General features: G+C 48.7%; 1 protein-coding gene across 3 annotated transcripts in view; it reads left to right on the top strand.

The window, feature by feature from the left end:
- The window catches only part of RAB7A (RAB7A, member RAS oncogene family), a 93,898-nt gene that overhangs the window by 68,022 nt on the left and 2,870 nt on the right, over window positions 1-23,006 (top strand). For all 3 annotated transcript variants that reach the window (XM_073787779.1, XM_073787777.1, XM_073787778.1), the window contains 4 exons: window positions 9,659-9,719; window positions 12,391-12,517; window positions 19,963-20,181; window positions 21,669-21,797. In XM_073787779.1, coding sequence (XP_073643880.1) covers window positions 9,667-9,719; window positions 12,391-12,517; window positions 19,963-20,181; window positions 21,669-21,797 — 528 coding nt within the window. In that variant the 5' untranslated portion in view covers window positions 9,659-9,666. The remainder of the gene's footprint in view (window positions 1-9,658; window positions 9,720-12,390; window positions 12,518-19,962; window positions 20,182-21,668; window positions 21,798-23,006) is intronic.

Genomic DNA, 23,006 nt, shown 5'->3' with positions numbered 1-23,006 from the left:
TTGCAGGTGACTGTCGTCGTGTCCTGCACTGCCCGCAGCCTTCCACATGGTCAGAGAGCCATGCCCTGAAGGTTGACCTCTTCCACCCAGAGGGCCCTGTAGAGCCCCATCCTCCCCTGGCAGTGCGGGAGAGTGTAGCGGACACAGTGGAGGGAGGCGTGAGTCGGTCCTGGGCTCTGGGGAGGTCAGAGGGAGCTTCTCAGTGAAGGTGGCATTTGACCTTAAGGGAGTGAGGAACAGCTCACCACAGACAAAACCTGGTGCCCTCGGAGTTTATAACCAAGATTTAAGGGTTTAAGGTTATTCTGAAACAGTTGTGTTGAATGAAGGGAAATTGGGAACTGGACAGTGGAAGGGCACAGAAGGTGTGCTAGGCCAGGCTGATGACTCAGGGGAGAGGAGAATAGTGCAAACAAGGCAAAGGCTGGTCACAAGTCGAAAGGAGGCCTAACTGCCTAGATGCCTGTTGTACATTCAGAGGCACTGATTGTCGTGCCCAGTTGCTAAGTTCTGTGTTCCAGTCTAATCACGTCTGCATTCCTAGAACACCAGCACTGTCCTGAGTGCCCTGGAAATGACTGGATGATTCCACAGAAATGGCTTTTGGCCTCCTACATTTTTCTCTCCTTCACTTCCTTGTACCTGCTTTTGGTCCCTGTACCACCTGATCGTGGAGTTTCAAAACATCTCCAGTTTCCATCTTTCTTTGTTGGTGGGACATTTTTGCTACTGTTTGAAGTTACGACTTCAGTTTTAGTTCTGTAGCTTTTAAAACGTTACTCAGTGATGCTTTCTTTTGCCTCTCCCCTGGGCTTAGAACTTGGAAGCCATTTTCATTTTTAACCCAAGCCAGTCTGTCACACCCCGTCCTTTTTCCTCTTTCTTGTAGTAGAATATTTCCTAGATTTGCTAATAACCCTTGGGTCGTTAAAGTGGCCACGCTTCAACTCCCATCCCCAAGGACATGCTGGCCACCCTTAACAACACTAAGTTGTCTCAACCTTCCTGCTTCCCCAGGTGAGATGAGCAGTTAAAATGCTTATTAGCCTGGAGACAGTCAGTAGTGAGCTTGCAAGGGAAGCAGTTGGTGATGAGAGCTTACTACATACATCAAAATGGTCTGTTTGAGCTCAGGCCTCTGGGTAACTAGTCCTCCTTCACGCATTCGTGACCTGTGTTCCCCAGGCCCGTCAGGCAGACCTCCCTTCTGTACCCAGCATGACTTCCTTCCTTCGTTCCACCTCCTGGCTGGGAGGTGCTGTTGAGAGACGTTTTTTTTAAAATTTTTATTTATTTATTTTAACATCTTTATTGGGGTATAATTGCTTTACAATGGTGTGTTAGTTTCTGCTTTATAACAAAGTGAATCAGTTATACCTGTACATATGTTCCCATATCTCTTCCCTCTTGTATCTTCCTCCCTCCCACCCTCCCTATCCCACCCCTCCAGGCGGTCACAAAGCACTGAGCTGATCTCCCTGTGCTATGCGGCTGCTTCCCACTAGCTATCTACCTTACGTTTTGTAGTGTATATATGTCCATGCCTCTCTCTCGCTTTGTCACAGCTCACCCTTCCCCCTCCCCATAGCCTCAAGTCCATTCTCCAGTAGGACTGTGTCTTTATTCCTGTCTTACCCCTAGGTTCTTCACGAGAAACATTTTTTATTCACCTTACAAACATTTTATGGCTGTTTCCTGATACTTCAGAACCCTTGCACAGTGCCTTTTAGCCACTGGAATGAAGTTGTCTTGGTGGTATTATTGGCTGAAAATTCTGATCTCATTCTGACTTTTCTCTTTCCTTCTTAAGCTCCTCTGGGATCGGAATCCAAATTCATATTTGTGTCACCTTTTTCTCTCTCAAACTGTTATTAAAAGAAGTTACCTGTGGGACTTCCCTGGTGGCCCAGTGGTAAAGAATCTGCCTTACAATGCAGGGGACACAGATTCGATCCCTGGTCAGGGAAATAAGATCCCACATGCCCTGGGGCAGCTAAGCCTGCGCACCACAACTACTGAGCTCCTGTGCCTAACTAGAGCCCGCGTGCTGCAAACTACAGAGCCCGTGCACCACAAGAGAAGAGGAAACCCGCGCACCACGAGAGAAGAGAAAACCATCGCCCCACAACGAGAGAAAGAAAACCCGCGCACCACAACGAGAGAAGAGAAAACCTGCATGACACAACTAGAGAGAAGGCCACACACCACAACGAAGAGCCCACGTGCCACAGCAGAAGATCCTGTGTGCCACCACTAAGACCCAGTGCAGCCAAAAATGAATAAAATAAATAAATAATAAATCTTAAAAAAAAAGTTACCTGTTCTTACCAAAACCCTAACATAATTTTTTGCTAGACATTTCTAACCTCAGACGTCTGCGGTGGCAAAAGTAACACTCCTGCTTGCCCCGCAGCCAGAGGCTGATGATCACAGATGGCCAGAGAGGATTACCAAGCCTTAATCTGGGATACATCTGCCAGAAAAGTTTGTCAAATGCTTTTGTTAATGAAAACGAATGTATAAAGTCTTGATATCTCTTCCAGATATTCCTTGTGTATTAAAAGTGTGAATTGCATTTACAGTTTTTACTACAGGAAATCTCAGGTGTTATGAACCTCCCTGCCTCCCACCAGTGACTCAGCCTCAGTTACCATCTCACCCCGTCTTTGGCTGTGCACGTGGTCTCACCCTGTAGGTTATTTGAAGCATGAAATGCCGTTACGATCTTGGTGATCAACCCAGTGTAGTGGCTGAGATGAAGGCCTTTGTAATCAGTCCTGGGCTCCAATCTTATGTCTGGATATTTTTAGAAATGCAGTGATCACTTATGAGCTTCTGTGTCCTCATCTGTTAACTGGGAATTCAACCCTATGGGCTTGTCCTGAGGATTAAGTAGACGACCTCACGGAGGCCTGGGGTGCAGTTCACTAGCTGGAATTTGCTTCTTGCTGTTCCATGAGCTGTGCCCTTCCACTCTTTAGGTCCTAGTCTGCTTCCTTAGTTTGGAAAGTTAAAAAAAAGAGTCTGCCTACAACAGACGCTACTGTTCAGCTTGACGACCAAACACGGTAATATTATGTGAGTTCAGATGCCTTCCCTGTCTCTCCACGTAACCTTCTTCAAAACTTTATCAGCAGACATCGCTTGCCTCCCTCTCTCGAGCCTTGAAGTCCATCAGTTTGGAGAGCGAGAAGACGGCTGGGTTTCTCTAATGGTCAGGAACACAGCCCAGACTCTCGGAGGCAGTGGGATGCTGGGTAAAGTTTAGAATGGTACTTCTTTTCTGCTCAGAAGCCTACAGCTTGCGAAGTCTGTGTCCCAGTGTTGCTTCCTTCGCGATGTTATATTTAGACCATGTGTGCAGTAAATCACATTCTAGTAGGTAAAATAGGCAGAGACCATCAGACAACTGAGAAGTACATGGTGGCAATGTTTGACTCTCCTAATGTAAGGAGTACAAATAGAACCCGCTGACCCTCATTTGTGGCTGTCTATCTGATTAACAGTGATTTGTGCCAGTGATAGCTGGGGGTGGCGAAATTGAAATGCTAGTTCATTGCTGGCACGGGTGGAAACGGTTATTCTGGAAACTAATTTGTCAGCGTATTTCAAGGGCCTTTCAAATACTTATACTATTTAGCTGAGTAATAACTCATTTGTGAGTCTGATCAGATTGTATACATGGGTTCATCTCATTATAACTAAAAGCAACCAATTAATAACAAAGGAGTGGGATTATCCATATGCTGATGTATTACCAGCCTTAATAACGTGGGAAGATATTTAATGTAGAACAAAATGGGATGCAAAGTTATGAACAGCATGATCTCAGCCGTTCGAAGGAAAACTGGCAAGACTTATATACCCTGATGCTAATAGTGATTGCTTCTAAGAGATGGAACTGTGTTTGGCCTTTGTCTTTGCTTCATTCTTTTGTACTTTTCTGAATGTTGTACAGTTCAGTACTTTAATGGGGGCAGAAAAGTCAACTGTCTGGTTAGGCTGTAGCTGTTAAAGGCAGGCAGCTTGGAAACACACACCAAGTAAAAATGTTAATGGACTATAGAAAATCAATTGGTTTAACTGTCCCAGCTTTGTTGAACCTTTAGCACTTGTTCAGATATTTCGTGCCATCGTTAGTTTTGTATCAGACACACATGCAAACCAGAACAGCAGTTTTTGACCTCACGTCACTGGTTTTCCAAACCTTGTGTGTGCGCCTCAGTCCCCAGAGGGAGCTTTTTTAAATGCCTACTTCCTGGAGAACCAGGGGAAAGCTGGTATTGCTGAGTGGCAGGGCAGTCAGGTGTTGGGTCTGGGCTTACACACCTGTTAACTCCAGCTCTGCCACTTGATTGCTGTGTGACCTTGGACGTGATGACACCTCGTTCAGTTTCATCCCCTGCGTTTTACACTGTTGTCTTGACGGCTTTGCAGACACTTTGCTCTCACCTCCTTGGCCCTGCATCTCCCTACAGAGCCTCACCTCCACTCGAGCATAGTCAGCGTGTTTCTGATCACCAGGCAAAGTCGTTCCACCTCCACGAACTCAGACTTTGTGGTGGCCTGCTGACCCCCAGCTTCCTCTCTTCCCCTCTCCAGCCCTTTATCCTCGTTGCCCTCCGCTGACCCCTCTCCGTCAGTCCCTTTCTGTCCTCACTGACCCTGCCTAGCCCAGAGCTGGGGACGGTATTTTCCTGATGTTTTTACCTGCTTGGGGCTTCCTTGTTTTGTCTGCCTTTATGGCCAGCTGGCTGCTGTGCTTCAGCAGTGAGGAAGGCGGCAGCTCCAGCTGATGGGGGGAAGTTCTGGCTTTTGATTCATTACACGGGAAACACTGTACGAGGGAAAGAATCGATTCAGCGTATGGAATAGTTCGTGTTCTAAAAAAATGCTTGTTCTTCCAAGGAAGAATGCACCCCAGAGCACACTGATCAAGTTTGGTTTGATAGCAGAAGGAAGGAAGTGTGTTCGGAATATATCTTATTCTAGAAAGGCTTTTAGAGAGCTTCCTGGATTAATGGATGCTATCTAAAATGTTCATTTCCAGGCAACAGGGGTTAGGGACCTCATATAGCTCCTTCTGTTCTCTCTGCCTGCTTCCCTTTCTCCTGTAAAAGTGTAAAAGGGAAGTGGTCTGTGCGTTGAAGAATGGTTTTCCACTTAGAAATTTCTAACTTGGTAGGATTTTTAAAAGTAATTTCAGTCTTCAAAAATTCATGAAGATGGTGGTGGAAATGGATAACAGAAAGCAGAGACTGCCAGTGAAGGTTCTAAAGCCACTGCTTCTTGTGGCAAAAGTTGTGTTCAAGGTTTCGTTTGGTTTTATTTTTTTCTTAGCTCTTTTCTAGAAACAAGTGCCCCATTCTTGGTCCTGGAGAACATTAAGTACAAAAACATAGCTCTTAGCTTCTGCCAGTTTGAAGCCGTCAGCGTCCTGGTGAAGCCAGCCGGGGGTTTCCTCCGGGCTGGCGCCCTGTTTGCAAAAGCCCGACTGTTCACAGGCACCGGGCAAAGAGGAAAGTCTGCCTTTAGGTGCACCTCATGGCGAACAGGAATATTCTTGCAAGCAGAAAATTTACCTGAAAAATCAACAGGTGAACATTGTCCTCCAAAATGGAAATAGCTTTTTGAGTTTAAAAGAAATGCGCTCTTCACATGAATATAAAGAAAACGAAATCATTTGGAATCCCACCACCCAGGAAAAACCTGCCAATCTTGTATGTATTCCTTTCAGCTTCATACGTAGCCATTCTTACACTTACATCTTTACTCCTGTGGGAATCTGTTGTGGAAGATGAGGTTTAAGGATGTTAATTCTGGCTCTCACCACTTGGTAAATTGTTCATCCTTTTGCTGCTAAATTTTGTAACGCTGGACCTGCCGAAATTGTTCCTTTCTGGACCCTCTTCCGTTTATTCCAGCCCATGGTGTTCATACTGTATTTTTGTAACATACTTTCCAAGACTGTTAGGCAAATCCCTGTCATTACTCTTTTTTTGAGAGGAATGGGAGGGACTCTTGTGCATTTATTTTTATGAATAAAGTTATAATTACTTCATCAAATTCCAAAAAAAACCCCTTGGAATTGTTTAAATAGGGAAGAATTCGTATCTTTACATTAAGGCTTCCTATTGGAGGTATCTCTTCATTTATTCAGATTTTCTTTGTCTCAGTAAAATTGTCATTTTTCTCATTTAGATGCTATATGCTGTTAATCACTGCAACAGTGGTTGCAGTGTAAATTTGGAAAATCCTTCAGGAAAGTGAATTAGCAAAAGTTATGGAAGTGTTTATACTTTTGACTCAGTTACCCCATTCCTAAACAGTACCCGTGGGTTAAGGTGGACAAAACCCTTTCCTGTGAGTGAGAATTTGCCCTTTGTTTAACTTTCTAGCTGTTTCCCTGGGAACCCCACTAAAGGCAGCGCGGTTTGTGATAAAATGTCTCCTGGTTGGTGATTGCATCTGACAGATGGGGAGTGGCTGTGAGTACCTGATGGGCCCCAGGCCCACTGGAGCACAGTGGCTCTCGCGCTGGACGTGTCCCTCGTGGGGAGCCCCCCAGGAATGAGGGCTCAGAGTCAGGGTGGTGAGTCCAGGCCGCCTCCCTATGCCTGAGCTGTCTGCGGTGTGGGCTGTCGCGAGGACAGCCAGCGATCCGTGTTCCTCAGGGCCGGCATGGCCTGTGATAGTCACGTGAGTTTGAGCCTAAGAGACCTCCCCAGGGGCATTGCTGCGGCCCAGGAAAATGACCCCACAAATGGAAGTTCAGAGCTGTTTCTTATGGCGTTGTTTTTCCCAGATTTTTGATATATTAAACAAAAGGTAGGAATGGCTTTTTAAATGCTTAATTCACTCAAAGAAATATTAGACACTGAGACTCATGGAAGCAAGTACTGGAAAACAAGGCTAAATAGTAACATGGGAGAGACAGAATACCGGGTTGTGTGTGGGGCTGGGTGAGCTCTGATGGGGACTTGGGACTTCCTGGCTGTGCCCTCCGCTGTGTTCTGGGGGTTCTGTGACTGGGTGTGCAGGTGAGGAAAGATGCTCAGGCGTCGTGCTCTGCTGCCCAGGAGGGTCAAGGTGGCCGCATGGGCCCACCTGCCACCGCTGTGAGCAGAAGCCTGAGAGGACACAAACGTGAGGTCTGTCGGGTGGGAACAGGATGGGTGAAGTGTGTTTCTTACTTCCTTCTAATATTATGAAATAATACTGGATGCACCGTGAGCCTTACTAAACCAGGTCGTGGAAATCCTTTTCCCATTCTCAAAATCAGTGACTTAAACATTCTTTAAGAATTTCTTTGCAAAGCTCACCTTCTTTTCATACCTTTCCTTAATTTGCCCTTTGGATTTGAAACTTGTCCCAACTGTCATAATTTGATCTCTAGCCCAAAATATGGTACCAGACCTTGGGGTGAGACTCTTAGGTTAAACTTTGGTCAAGGTAGTCCCTAGGGAGGAAGGTAGGGCTGTGGGTCTCGTGGGTGATCATGGGTGATTGGGGGTGTGTACCTCTAACTGCAGAGAGAAAAAACCAACACCAACCCTAGATCTGATGGATGACTACAGGAAACAGGCAGAACTCGGGCTTGTCTTATGCCGCCCCCAGCTAGCACTGGTGGGCGCCTCATAGACAGAAGCTATGTCTGTGTCTCCAGAGACTGCACAGACACGAGGCTTTGGGCTGAGACAGCTTGCCCCAGGCTAGGTCGTGGTGCCTGCTAACTGCCTCTGCTTTGACTCTCGTCCCCACACCATTTCTGAAGCTGTGGAAGACACCACTTTCAGGCGCGTAGGGCTCGCCACCTAATCCTGCCCTGTGGGCACTAGCTCCGTTCTGATAATTTCCTTCAGTTTCCTTGTGATGCCACCAGCTGAAAGGGAACAGTTGACAGCCAGGCATCTGGAAGCCGAGGCGTGGAGCTGAGTTACCGCCTGGGCTCTGCGACTTACTGCTTCTCTCGCCTGGGCCTGCGACTTACTGCTTCTCTTGCTGCCTTCTGGACTCTGTTCTGCTGTTTATTCATCTCGGTATTTGGCACACATGAAAATCATAGCACCAACATTTACTAACCACTTACTATATCCTAGTCAGTGTCCTGAGCATTTTTCTCATCCAGGCCTCACATCACCCATGGGATGTATGCCAACAGGTTAAATGACTTGCCCCGGGTTACACAGCTGGAAAGTGGCAACGCCAGAGGAGCATGGGATCGGGATTTGCATGCTTAAGTCACCCCCACCGTAGGTAGGCAGTGCGGTCATCCTCACCTTCAGGAAGCCAGGTGGATAAAGGTGAAACTAAAGGTAGCTTTTTTCAGACCCAGTCTTGACTGTCTTGTCTTCCCAAACTATGGAAAAATAACAGGCTTTATTTAACCCACATCCTTACCTACTTTGCTTAAGTATAAACACTTAATTTCCCCCAGCTCCAGTGAAGGTAGGAGTCGGATATTGCCCCGTGACTGTTAGTGGTAGTCTCCTGCCGTGGCTGTTTCAGCGTCTCCCGAGGACAATGGCCAAGGCTAGAGGTTCTCAGAAGGCATGGGTGTCATTTCTGAGGCTCACGTGCAATCATAAATTCCTGATTCTAGAGGCGGTTGCAGCTCTCCTGGGGATCAGCTGCCTGAGGAGTGCTCCTCTGGTAGTTTCAGTTAAGTCACGGACATCGGAGGCCAGAATTTAGGACTCCTGCTTTCTTGAAAGTTGTTCATCTTCTGAAAGTTACTGGCTCAGGCCCTGAGGACTGAGGGGCAATTAAGACAGGAGGTCGGTCTCAATAAGTAAATTGACCACGCGGTCACGTGGTGGCAGAGAGTTGAGCACAGATCGTATTGTCTGGTCGAGGCTGTGGAAGGCTACCCGAAAGGCTTTCTGGGGAAAGGTGGTCTCAAGAGCTGCGAAGTCAAATATTAATTTGTGCACTAACCCGATATTTGATAATTCTCTACTTGGCACTGGAGAATAAAACCGTGGGGAATAAAACTGTTTTCACAGAAATTATTAGGAAAGGGAGAAGAGAAATGAATATAATACATTAAAATGTCAAGTACAGTTTATCCTCGAACAGCACGAATGACGCGACCCTGCTCGGTTGATACTGTGGCTGCAGGACCGCGGATGCGGCGCCGCGGATGCGGAGGGCCGACTGTTAAGTTATAAGCGATTTCCAACTGAGTGGAGGGTCAGTGCCCCTAACCCTTGAGATGTTCAAGAGTCAACTGTAGTGGTAAGTACTCTGAAGGAAAAATAAGGCAGAGTAAAGGATAGACGGCAAACGGGGAGAGGGTGTTCCGCTTTCCTTCAGATCAAGTGGTTGCCTCCGAGGAGTGATGTTTGAGCAGAGACCTGCCTGAAGCAGGACCCAGCTGTTGAGTAAATGGAGCATTGATCCAGCATCCAAGTGGGAGAATCATTCCTTCAGACTCCTCCCAGGGGCGGGATGGCCCTGACACACCATGTGGCCGAGCTCTTGGGTCCAGAGTTCCAGTACTGATACTGTGTTCCGTCGAAGGCCCTGGACGGCGGGGAGCCACTTGCAGAAGAGCTCAGGCGCAGTGCTCTTGGGGCTGCCGAGGAGTTTTGTGCCCAGGGAGGTGGTCCCCCTGGGTGTTCCCATCCTACTTAACGTGCATTCTCCTCTCTTCCAGCTTGAAGGATGACCTCGAGGAAGAAAGTGCTACTGAAGGTTATCATCCTGGGAGATTCTGGGTAAGTGTCCCTCCTAAATTTGAGCCAGCACACTGACCTGGGTTTAAATTTCACCCGCTTGGAGCTCATACCCTCTGTGCTGACATTTGCTGCTTCCGTCTCTAATAGCCGTGGCATTAGGGCCCTACGTTTCCGTGCTCTTGGGAGCACAGCAAAAATCGGAATGACCCCTAGTCAGGTAGTCCTTTGTTCCCCAATTTGGGGCATGATTTAGGGAAAAGGGTGGCTGTTTGAACTCAATTAATGATAGTTTCATGGGGGCTTCCCTGGTGGCGCAGTGGTTAAGAGCCCGCCTGCCAGTGTAGGGGACACGGGTTCGAGCCCTCCCTGTGGCTCCGGGAAGATCCCACATGCCGCGGAGCAACTAAGCCCACGAGCCACAACTGCTGAAGCCTGCGTGCCTAGAGCCTGTGCTCCGCAACAAGAGAAGCCACTGCAATGAGAAGCCTGTGCACCATGAGGAAGAGTAGCCCCCACTTGCCACAACTAGAGAAAGCCTGCGTGCAGCAGTGAAGGCCCAACGTGGCCATAAATAAACAAGCAAACAAAGAAATTTACTTAAAAAAAAAGAATCCGCTTGCCAACGTATGGGACCACGGGTTCGATCCCTGGTCTGGGAGGATCCCACATGCCGTGGAGCAACTAAGCCCGTGTGTCACAACTACTGAGCCTGCGTTCTAGAGCCTGCGAGCCACAACTACTGAAGCCCATGTGCCTAGAGCCCATGCTCCACAGCAAGAGAAGCCACTGCAATGAGAAGCCCGCGCGCTGCAACGAAGAGTAGCCTCTGCTCACCGCAACTAGAGAAAGCCTGCGTGCAGCAAAGAAGACCCAACACAGCCAAAAACAAAGAAAGAAAATATATTTTTAAAAAATTCATGGAATCCCTTTCCCAAGCTGGTTAGACTAGGGAGCGCTGTTTATGTAGGCTTGTTGCCGTTGGCGCCGTGTCCACGAGATGGAGGTTTGGGGTGCACTGTGCAGCACACGCAGACCCCCGAGACACTGCGGGCTTGGTTCTGGACTGCTGCGACGAAGTGCATATCGAAGTGAAGGGAGTCACGTGAACTTTTTGGTTTCTCAGGGCATCTAAAAGTTAATGTTTGAACTATACTGTACAATTAAGTGTACAATAGCCTTATGTCTAAAAACAGTGTACAAACCTCAATTTAAATGCTTTTATGGCTAGAAAATGCCAACCATCATCTTAGCCTTCAGGGAGTCGTAATATTTTTGCAGTAGTAACATCAAAATCACTGATCGTCATAACAAATATACTAATGAAGAAGTTTGAACTATTGCGAGAACTAACAAAATGTGACACAGACATGAAGTGAGCAAATGCCATTGGAAAAATGGCACTGAGAGACTAGCTTGACACAGGGCTGCCACAGACCTTCAGTCTGTGAGAAGCGTAGTTTGCACAGAGCGCATTCAAGTGGGGTATGCCTGCATCCTCCTCCTGCTGTGCCTGAGTCAGTAGAGCCTGGGACTGGAGAACTGTGTTCGGGTCTTAGATCTGCCGCTACTGCGTAACTAGCTAGTTCTTTCATCACTGTGAAGATTCAGGGGGTTACGGGGGGAGCTTTTCAGACTTGGCATCTGAAGTGACCCATGAAAACTTAGACCAGAGGCTACATATTTTTAAAAACAATATGATAATAAATTGCAGGTGCACGTCCTTCTTCCAAAGTTCTTTTCAAAAGGCAGTGATTTTTCTACCGTGGCTGGCTTTTTTAATCACCCGAGGAGCCTTTTAACAATTAGCATTTGCCCAGACCAGTGGGTAGGACCTGGTTGGCAGTGCTTAAATAGACGCGCACTCATCTGTCCCCCCTCCTCTCTCCCTGTCCCCGCTTCCGCTCACATACATTCTCCTGGTGCCTCTGGTATGCTGTCAGGATTGAAAGTACTGCTTTTAGCCTGTGTTACCCAAACTTGCCTGATTACACATTTCCTGTCTTTTCCCCCTGGAAATTCTGGTGCACGTGACCAGGTGAACACTGCCTTGGGCTGTTTGTATTTCCAGGTCCCCTCTGCATGTGAAATGCATGTGTTCCTTTGTGAAAAGGAAGGTATTACTGGCTGTGAGGAAGGCTTGCGTTGTCTTTGGCCTGTCCTAACTACCTCATCACCAAAAAAAAATCACACATTGTCTCTTGCTGAGTTTTCTTACTGGAAAATACCTCTGGAGGAGCATACTTTGAGGTGGATTCTGGTTTGGTGGAATACTGGTGCTTTTTTCCGCTTCAGATTTTAAACTTGGAAGCGGCAGATTGGTTAACTGGCGTAAATGTCTGCTCGGAGCCAGTGGCTTCCTCTGGCTGTTTGCTTGGACTGAACAGCAACCACTAAATGGAGACACACCCAAGGCGGCAGAGATATTTTTGGACTAGTGGAGCGATCTTATTGCTGGGGCTTCTTTTAGAAGGAGAGAAATAACACTAGGCTCTACCAACTACACCAGAACCTCGAAGCAGCTTTTCCAGATCTGGCCTGCGTCTGTACCCTGTGTTTTTGTCCCAGGAGAAAGCATGTCGTCAGGCGAGTGAACTGGGAAGTTTTCCTCCTCTGATGGGGGTGGGCAGGTTCCTTCCGAGCTGCAGGTGTCAGAGTCAGTTTTCAGTGCCTTCCTAGTTGACTTACACTTGTGGTTTTTCTCCAATTTCAGAGTCGGTAAGACATCACTCATGAACCAGTATGTGAACAAGAAATTCAGTAATCAGTACAAAGCCACAATAGGAGCAGACTTCCTGACAAAGGAGGTGATGGTGGATGACAGACTAGTTACGATGCAGGTAAGCGCACGCCTCACCTTGGCCAGCCAAGCCTTGGTCATTCCGTCTTCACCCATCTTTCATGCCCAGGCATCTTCCCCTCCCTGTTCTTTAGATCTCACTATTATATTCATGGATAATTGGCTTATAGATAGGATTGCCATATAAAATGCAAGACATCAAGTATGTCCCAAGTACTGTGTGAGACGTACTAAAAATTTTTCATTTTTTTCCAGAGTTCAAATTTAACTGGACTTCCTGGTTTTCATTGTCTTTTTGCTGTAAATTTGGTAACCTACAGGTTCTTGTCTTATGTCTCCAAAATGTGTAACTTGTCTCTTTCCTAATACCCTCGCCTAGTTCTTCAGGCCAAAAAAATCGTCGTGTCTCTCCTAGGTTCTTACAGCAGCTGTTAAATTAGTTTTCCTGTTTTTCTGGCTTCTTATAATCTGTCCTATCTGTAGCCCTTAAAGTTGTGTTTCTATTAAGCCAATCTGGTTTTTCACGTATCAGCTTAATCTGATTTCAAGGGCTTCCCTTTCAACAGTTAGGATAAAAACAGATTCCTTCACATGGCTCTTTAAAAGCCTTCACATTCTGGCTACAAACTATTCTTCACTTTTTCATCTCCTGCCAGTCCTTCCGAATCATGTGCTGCTCTTACAAAGCTGTGGTTGAACGTGTCTCTGCTTGCTAGGCCCTTTGGTCACAGCTGCACCCATCCTGAAGTCGCCAACTTTCAGCCCAGATGTTGTCTTTGGAAGCTCCCACCTCCACACCAGTTGTTCCTTACTTTCTCTGCTAAATGATGTCCTGGGGAGACTGAGACATGGGGGTCCTAGCGAGCACCGGGCTCGCTGAAATGTTTGGATGGTACAGGTTGCAGATAGTTTTTACATGTGTTGACCTCAAGCTGTCACATGCTCCCAGGGGAACTCAGACCTCCAGGATGGGGCTAATGTGGCTCCCCCATACCGCAAGCATACACACAGAGGTGCTCAGTGTACAGCTGGAGGTGGGCGAGATAGGTCAAGGGGATTAAGAGGTACAAACATCCAGTCATACAATAAATAAGTCCTGGGGAGGTAATGTATCGTCGGCAGGATCGTAATAACTCTGTGTGATGACAGATGGTAGCTAGACATTGTGGTGGTCCTTTTGTAACTTACAAAAATAAAAAAAAAATCACAGTGTCCGTACACCTGAAACTAATATAATACTGTACATCAGTTATACTTTAATAGTAAGTGTGTGTGTGTATAAAACTAAAGTTTGAATAGGCCAAGCTTGAGAGAAAAGGAAATTACCAGATAACAGGAAAGAAGAGAGAACTGAAAGCTCATCATAAGCTCAGGGGCTCCTGCCATGGTGATCTGTGAATTTGTAACGGGGACTTGAGTTCTGTCTGTCATCAAGGACAAGAGGCGTGAACTGCACAAGATGCGGGCCCAGAACCCCCCTGCACACATAGACACACACTCATTAGGACCTTGGAAAGATGGGAAAACAGGACCCAAAACCTCAGCCCACGCAAGTGGCAAAGCTGGCATGTGCGGTGCAGGCTGGGGCTTTGCTACTTGCTTCCTGGTTGCAGACTCCCAGTCCCACTGTGCCCGTGTGTGGATTCTCAGTTTCTGCTCTGCCAGGCACAGAGAGTTTAGTCTGGAGGATCTGACATTAACCCTCTGTCACTCCTGGCAAATACAAAGATAAGACCACCCTATAGGGACAGAGGATGAGCTCAAGGGGGAATAATGGCCTGCAGAAAATGCTCACAGTGACTAGAGATTTCTTGGAATGGAAACCATAAATGAAAAGGGGCACTATAAAAAACGAGGATATGGGAAGCTTAGAACTTCAAGAAGTGAAAAAACAGTCACTGAAATCAACTGAGCAGTTAAACCTCAGATTAAACATAGCTGAAGAAAACAGTAAACTTCAAGATTAAGCTGAGCAAATTACCTCAAGAGTAAACTCGGAACTGGAGTGCCAAAAATCAGAATCCTAAAAGCAACTGGAGAGAGAAGACAGCTTACAGATAAAGGAACAGCAGTTAGATAAGTTCTCGGCTGCAACAGAAAGCAGAAGGGAAATGGGATGTCTTCAGGGTGCCGGGTCAAACGCCACCTGAAGATTTCCCGTGTCGCGTAGCAGGAGAAGCAGATGGAGAGCCACGCTGTGGTTCTGACAGCCGGGTGGGCTGATGAGAAGCGAGACTCTGTCCCTCCTGGCTCAGGGGCCATTCTGATAGAGCCCCACAGGTCCCACGAGCTCAGATCTTGGAGTTTCCCGGAGTCGACCCCATCTGGAGAACCCAGGGCACCAAAGCAGAGTCTGGAAAGGGTGGGAGGAAAGAACATGGTCCTCAGGTTGAAACAAAAGGCTGGCCCTTGTGCTCCTGCAGCCAGTTTAAAAGACTAGAATTAAATGAAAACCGTCGTCTCCGGACAAAGGCGTCATCATGTTGGATCTTGAGGAATCCTCCCCTGTTTTTCACGGGCCTTCAGCACTTGCAAAAATAGATAATTCAGATTAAGACAGCAAGGCAAGAACCAGTGGAAACCCCCCTGGCCATTCAGAGTGGTCTTTGTATTTAAAGAAACCAGGCAATCTTGTGTATCTGTGGAGAAGAAACTAAGCAGGTGGTGTAGGTCAGTAGAACTTCTAAAAATGAAATGCAATAACCACAGTTTGGAAATATAGAGAGTGTTTTTAGCAACAGATAGGATACACCACAAGAGGGCTGAAAGGAAGAAAAATGGTGGGAAATGGGGAAAAGAGGTAAAAACAGGATTCAGTGAGTAGGTCGCTCGCACTTAATTTTAATTAGTCTCAGCCGAGCGAATAGGTGAAAGTTATTTGCTGAGGATTTCTCAGAACTGATGTGGCACCAGATCCACAGATTCAGGAGGAACACAGAAGTCTAGAGGAACCATATGGAAAAAATTCCTTTAAGACAAACTTGAAGGCAGCCAGAGGAAACAGAACGACCTGGAGGAGCAGTGAGGCTGCCAGTGGGACTGGCAGGCTGTGGCATGTGAGCCGGGGCTGTCAGCAGGGTGTTCTGAGCCCTGGAAATGCCCGCCTCCAAGAAGGAAAGCGAGCGCCTCCTTAGGCTCGGGCAGAAATCCTAAGAGACGCACTTCAGGCGGAAGTGGAAAGGTCTGAGATAAGATAAACTTAATTGTATTGCATGCATCTGTTTTTAGAATTATGACCCTAATAGTAAGAGTATGTAGCTTCAAACCAGTACAAGGAAACCGGGATTGGAACTGTGTAATTTAATGTGTGGGGAAAGATGAGTGACCGTGTGCATTTTTAAAATTTCTTACGTTGCTCAGGAAGAAGCTAGAAATCAATCGGTATTAAACATTAGATGGAGTCAAGTGTGCGTGAAAAACCTAAAGGTAACTTACGAAGCCATAGTAATGTAAACAGTATGACATTGTCACAGAGATCCACAGATCAAGGGCACGGAGGGCACAGAAACAGGCACACCTAGCTGACACTGGGTAGGCAGAGGAGGCTTTGCAGAATGGGGAAAGGACAAGTCAGAGGACAAGTCGTACTGTAAACAGGCCTCTGGGCCGGCGGCTTTCCATTTGCTGAGGAGTAGCCAGAGTGTTCAAGACCTGAATGGAAAAAGCACGAAATGAAAACCTGTAAAATGAAAATACAGGTTCTTTTGGGTTTTCTTAACTTTAGGCATTTAAAATAGAGAAAGCACAAATCATAAAAGGTTAAAGATTGATAGTAGACCACAGTAAACATCTGAATAACAAGATTCTAAGTAACAAACTACAGACTGGGAGAAACTGTTAATAATGCCTAATAGTATCCATTCGGCAGAATGACCTAGTGGGTAACAGGCAACTCTCAGGAGAAACCACGTCCTGTGGCCTGACGTCAGGGAATTGCAAATTTAAAAGGCTGACAAAATCGAGTTTTGGCTACAAGTAGATAGAATATTCTCAAACCGATGGTGGGAACATATCCGTGCAGCCTTTCAAATGGAGACTTTTGTTGGCTCTCCAGCGTCACACACACACATCCCTGACAAGCAGCCAGTCTGCATCTGGGTTCAGAGCCTAGGAAACTGTGGGCCCGACGACAAGTGAGGAAGGATGCTCACTGCAGCCTCTGTGCAGTCACGAAAAGCTACGGATGATGTAGAGGCCCAGGGGGTCAGCGGTGGTGGTTTAAGGCACCGGATACTGTACAGCTGTTAGCATCTGGAGGAAACAACAAAAGATGCAGAGGATCTTGCACATGATATATGGAATTATGTTACGGACACTGTCTGTGTGACACAGGTCTCGGGCCGCTTACTTCTAAGGGGGGAAGGGAATGGAAGGAAGGCTGTGAGGAAGGGCTGACTCTCTTCCTGAAGAACTGATGTAGAAACAGCAGTGTTGATAGTTGTCACCTTGGAGTTCTGGGTAGATAGATATATTGGGTGTATTTTGAAGGTAGAAAATAAAGTATTTCAGTTAAAATATTACAAATTTTGAAAGATCATAGCCACAAGACTGTACTTTTGTAAGTGTTAAGTTAAATTAATTTTGGAAACTTGCTGAGAATAACCCCCAGTTTTTCAACTTTTCTTTTTAATTCCTTACTTTGCCTTCTCAGTATCTGAGTTCCAAATACCCATTTGGTTCCACCAAGAGTCATAAAGTTCCGGTGTAATTCTGCTCTTGGGATCCTGTCCTAAAGAAGCAATCTGAAACACAGGAAAGACTCTCTGTGTTAAAGCTCATTACTGAGTTACTTATAATTATGGGAAATTGGCAGCAATATATTTTTTTAAGCAATATTTTTTTAAAATGAGTGAAGTGGTTTGCTGAGTGTTGGGCAGAGTAAGGATGTGCGCTCTCGCCGGGGAGGGTGCTGTGTGTTTTGTGGGGCGGAGAGGAGTGGCCTGTGCACTGAGATTCCAGCTGCGTGAGTGACCCTGCAACGCGGGCACCTAGAGAAAGATGTGTGCTCGTGAAGACCTCTGGGTGGGAGGACACCAAGAGTTTCGGGGCATTTTTTGGCTTTTGCTTTACTTATCCAGATATTTACATAGTGACAATGTTATTTCTCTAATGGGAATTTTGTTGTTGTTGTCCAAGCCTATATTTGTTTATAATTTTTTTTTTCCTGTGTTTCTCTTTATAGAAGTAGTTGTCAGTTTTTACCTGCTGTGACAGAGTTCTCGATTCTCCCTCCACCTTGGTCTTCTTTTATGGGAAAAGGCTCTTTTCTCCACTCAGGGACACGCATTCAGGGTAGGACGTCGGACAGCAGGAGAGCACAGAGGTGACCCTCACAGGGTCCGGCTGCTGCCGCGCTGTCCACAGAGACCGTTTGTCCGCACGTGTGCTCTGCTGCTCACGTGGGGCGGGGCGGTGCCCTTCCCTGCCCACTGAGAGCAGCCACAGTCTTCGGCTTTGTTTCTTTCATTGCCCTTCAGCCTTACCATCACTTCTTCTGGTTCCCAGTGGCTGCTTCCTTCCACGTAGTGTGAGCACTGCTAGGCCCCGCGTGGACATTACCACAGCCTCCTGACTCCACGCCTGCAGGCACGCTGAACCCCCGTGGCCACTAGGACGTGTCCTTTTCAGGAAGGTTCTTCCCAGAGTGCTTGGAGCACGCGTGGGCTCGAGGTTCCCGGGGGGTGGGGGGTGGGCAGGGGTAGGCTGCCGTGGTCGGGCCCCTTGTGGCCAGAGCTGTGACCCGGAGTCTGTGTGCTGGTTGTGGAGGGCCCCATACGTCGGAAGAGAGGGCTGCGTGGGCCCTGCAGAGCTGCCTTCCTTGGAGGGTAACCTCTGGGCTGGGGTGGGCACTCTTTGCCCCGCACTGATGGGCGACCACAACAGCCCCCTTCCGCGTGCACTGTCCTTGGCCTGTCTGTGAGCCAGAGTTTAGCCTGTGTAGTTGCACTGCTTTATGGGAACTTCTTCAAGGGGTTCTAATGCTGCCGTTTCCAGCTGTAGATATTTCCAGACAATATTTAAGTCCTGGCCCTGCTCTGTCTGCCATGATGTTGTTTGAGCCCGTCCCCAAGGGAAAACCAGCCTTCAGCATTTGCATGTTACGTTTCAGGGCTCCTTTTGGAGAACATTCTCGGCGGTTCTGTGGGGTTTAGAACATCATGAGTTGGGTAGTATTAAAGAAATGCAAATCCCATGATACTGCCCTGTTCTGCTGCGTCATCCTTCTGTGTATTCACTCACTGCGCAAGCATCCTGTGCGCTTCCTGTGCAGTGAGGCTCTTCCTACCTGAACTGGAAGCTGTCTGTGGCCGCGCTGGAGTTGGCGTGTCCCCGAGTGCTGTGGGCTGCCTGGGAGGAGCTTCGGGGAGGAGCTCAGCCCTGCTTCTGCAGAAGCTGCTTCTGCAGAAGCCGCTTCTGGAGATGAAACTGTCGTGGCTCAGTCCACACTCCGTGTTGGTCTAAGTCGCAGGCCTTCGGTTCACTGGCTGGTGGTTTGGACATAAGGTTGAAATTTTGGGGGGTTATGAGGATTTTCCAGATTCTCATGTTGCTCTGAAGCTAAGTGGTTTCCTGCAGACAGTGGAGCCAAGAGGTGAAGACTCCTGTCAGCTGAAAGTAACTGCGAACCGCTTTGGACCCCGGCACCGTGGCTCGCCGCGGGTGTGCGGCCATTCTGGGGAACACTAGTCCTCTCCAGGCAAACCGGGGGCCCTGTTGGGATCTGGGGCGTTGAGGAACTGCATCCTTGCTCTTGGACCTGGTGTGGCAGTGAATGGTGGGAAGTTCTTTGAGCTGAGCGCCTGGTGGTCCATTGATGAGAAGCGACTTCGATCTGTCTTCCTTGGTGTATTCTCACATTGCTTGTCCCTTTATTCCTCGCCCCCTGTCTCCTTCCCACCCCTCCCCCTTTTCTGGTACTTTTGTTTCCTTTGTCTCTTAATTAAGGTATAATATAACTAAAACATACTGGGGTTTTTTTAGGTCAACTTTATGTATACAGTAAAATGCATACATTTAAATGTACAGTTTGGGAGTTCCCTGGTGGTGCCGTGGTTAGGACTCAGTGCTTTCACACTGCCGTGGCCCGGGTTCAGTCCCTGGTTGAGGAACTGAGATCCCGCAAGCCGCGCAGCACGGCCAAAAGTAAAACTGAATGTACAGCCCGATGAATGACCACCTCCCTAGCTTTCCACCAGCCCAGGAAGCCCCAGGGTCCAGAAATCTTACGTTTACATTCAGGTTTTCCGTAAACATCTACCCACGTGGCCACCACCTCGATCAAGACTAACGTTTCTCTAGCGTCCTCCAGACGCATGGGACACGTCCACTTACACTGCTGTCTGTCGGTGTGCTCTGGACACTCGGGTGCTGAATTCTGTTCCTGATGAGTCCTGAAGTGATTGTCTCTGGGGGGGCCCCTGGCGTCCTCCACACACCCCACTCCTGGCACTCCGCCCCAAGGAACGACCGTTTTGTCTCTCGCAGATCTGGGACACGGCCGGACAGGAGAGGTTCCAGTCTCTGGGTGTGGCCTTCTACAGAGGCGCAGACTGCTGCGTCCTGGTGTTTGACGTGACTGCCCCCAACACGTTCAAAACCCTCGACAGCTGGAGAGACGAATTCCTCATCCAGGCCAGTCCCCGGGATCCTGAGAACTTCCCCTTCGTTGTTCTGGGAAACAAGATTGACCTCGAAAACAGACAAGTAAGTGCCAACGATGCCGGGGGTCATCACTATGGGGCTTGAGAACCTGAGAACCTGCCCTCGCTTGGGTAAGGGCTACTGAGTCACAGGAAGGGCCTTCTTGTAAAGGGGCAGCTAAGTTTTGGATGACAGGTGCTGTTTTTAGATTTGACTGGGAAGAAACTATATGCCACAGGGATCTACACCCCATGTCTCTGGCTGTGTGTGCCCCATGCGGGGGTGGATGTGGGAGACAACTAACTAGCCACCTGCCCAGCCCTTGGAATGGGGCCTTGCTCCCTAACCTGTAAAGACCTACCATCCTGGCCTCCCCGTGGACAGACGGGCAGCGAAACTCTGCAGAGGTTGGTATTCCCTTGGGAATTACGGCAACAAAGCAGGAAGCCCGCCGAGTGGGGCTGCCTGCACCGGCAGCTCTCTCGGTCCCGGTGACGGGATTTCCCTTGAGGCCGGGTGATATTTGGTCTTTGGGACGCAAAGGCAGACTTGCACTTCGTCTGGCTCATGCACTCTTAGATCGGGGATGCTTCCTGAGTCTGATGCTGTGTTCATCTGACGAGGACACTCAGATGCCAGATGACGGTGTGTCTGGGGCTGTGGTGCCCAGGAGGAGCTTTCTAGCATTTTCCTCTCCTGTGAGAGCCCCCTGCTTCTGGGGTACTGCGTGAATTTGGAGGGTTCTGTGCTGAGGCCAGACCGACTCTGGGGGTGCACTACCTCCTGGCCAGCTGCCTTTGGGGACCAGGGCCCAGGAGGCCAGTTCACATCCCCATGCTGCCCCTGCAGCTGTGACTTTGGGTCATTATGGGTCATTATTACCTTTGCCTCTGAGCCTCGTTCCCGTTCCCTTTCTGTGCTGGGAAGGAGGGGATTCGAGTGTGACCTTCTCAAGTGCTCTCTCAGCGCCTCAGGGGCCTCCCTTGATCCTCGTGTGTACAGGAGATGCTTTGGGCTTTGAGCAAAATTGCTCTAGGTTCCTTTCAAATAGCACTTGTCTGGGGAACGTAGGCTCTTAAGTGTAGCTAGGTGTATTTCTGACCACTCGTCTCTTTTTCTCCCTTTCCTGAGTGGCATGGTCCTTCTCATGCCTGAAAATGGGCTAGGGTGGGGAGAGGTCAGGACATGCGAGGCAGGGTGAGGGCCTCGGGGCTCTGGTGCCTAGGTGTGTGGTCAGGTGAGGTGCCGTGAGCAGTCACAGAAGGGGCTGCAGAGCTGAAGACCAAGCTGCCAGGCCTGTCCTGTGCTGAGGGCTGCCTCTGAGGTCCCAGGAGGGACGGTTACTTCTTCCTGGGCTGGCGTCTTACTCCCTTCAGAAGCTGCTTCTAATCTTAGTGCGGCTGAGGGTCCGAAGGTGTGGGTGGTAGGCGGGGTGCTTTGGCTCCTGGCTCTACTGTGTGTAGGGGTGACCGGGGCGGCGGGGGGGACAGTCCTTCCCTGGTAGGATTCCCGCTGTTCCCTGCACACACATGCCCTGCCTCTTCTTCCAGGTGGCCACAAAGCGGGCACAGGCCTGGTGCTACAGCAAAAACAACATTCCCTACTTCGAGACCAGTGCCAAGGAGGCCATCAACGTGGAGCAGGCCTTCCAGACGATTGCCCGGAACGCGCTGAAGCAGGTGGGTGTCCAGCGGTGGTCTGGCTACCTCTGGTGATGGGCCGCTGAGCTTGGCTGGCTGCCTTGGCTGAGCTTGGCTGGCTGCCTTGTCCTGCCGGCCTGGCTGCCTTGTCCTTAACCTTCTTTCCTCGCTGACTCTTTTCCATGTAGCCAGAAACCCCTGTGTTTATCCAGGAAGGTAATGGCACAGTCTGCTAAGGCTTCCAGAAATTCCGCTCACTTGTGAATAACCTCAACCGTGCGGGGCAGCAAAGACCTCAGCCGAGGTCTCCCTGGTCTGACCAGCTGCATTGTTCTTTCCTTCTGCAGCTGTCAGGTGGCCAGGCCACTAGATGGCCCTGGTCAGACTGGTCCTTCTGTTTGAGGAGGGGATAAACGGGAATTTGAAACCCATCATTGGATCCAGTTTTTTTAAACAAATTAAATGTATAATTATTTATGTATGTATGTACGGTTGTGTTGGGTCTCTGCTGCTGCGCTCGGGCCCTGTCTAATTGCAGCAAGTGGGGGCCACTCTTTGCCCTGGTGCGTGAGCTCCTCACTGCAGTAGCTTCTGTTGCGGAGTGCGGGCTCTAGAGTGCAGGCTCAGTAGTTGTGGCACACGGACTTAGCTGCACTGCGGTGTGTGGGATCTTCCCGGACTAGGCTCGAACCCGTGTCTGCTGCATTGGCAGGTGGATTCCCAACCACTGCACCCCCAGGGAAGTCCTGTTTGGTTTTTTTTAATCATATCTGAGCTGTAAGAGATTGCGGGCTCTAGGAATTGTGTTCCTTGGATAAAGTTTTCCTACATTTTTTCTTTATTTATTCAGTTGTTCCCCTGAAATAACAGTGGCTTCTTGTTGGCAAGGGCCAGTTGAAGACTTTGTGACTCAGCAGCTCTGTTGGGGCCAGTGCATTGAGGCAGGTCCCAGCATTGTCAGTCGTCTGTAGTGGGCAGGTGAGGGGTGCGGTCGGAGGCAAAGGGCCCGTGGCAGCTGCAGAGGGCAGGGTGGTTCTGCAGCTCCTGGGAGCGGGTTTACAGAAGGCGTGCTTCTCAGCAGTCGGGGCACCTGGCCTGCGGGCTGTACAGGAGTCGTTTTTCACCAGTTCCCTGTTGGCTGGCATCACTGTTGGCGTTTTCCTCTCTGAATATTGCTGTCCCTAGAGCCTCATTACAGTGGCGAGCTGGCATCTTGGGAGTGAGACTGTTAGACTGCAAGGTGTGTGT

Source organism: Tursiops truncatus, chromosome 10, assembly GCF_011762595.2.
Source record: "Tursiops truncatus isolate mTurTru1 chromosome 10, mTurTru1.mat.Y, whole genome shotgun sequence".
NCBI classification, from domain to species: domain Eukaryota; kingdom Metazoa; phylum Chordata; class Mammalia; order Artiodactyla; family Delphinidae; genus Tursiops; species Tursiops truncatus.
The sequence above is the reverse complement of the archived record's forward strand: the minus strand, read 5'-3'. Positions and strand labels throughout refer to the sequence as shown.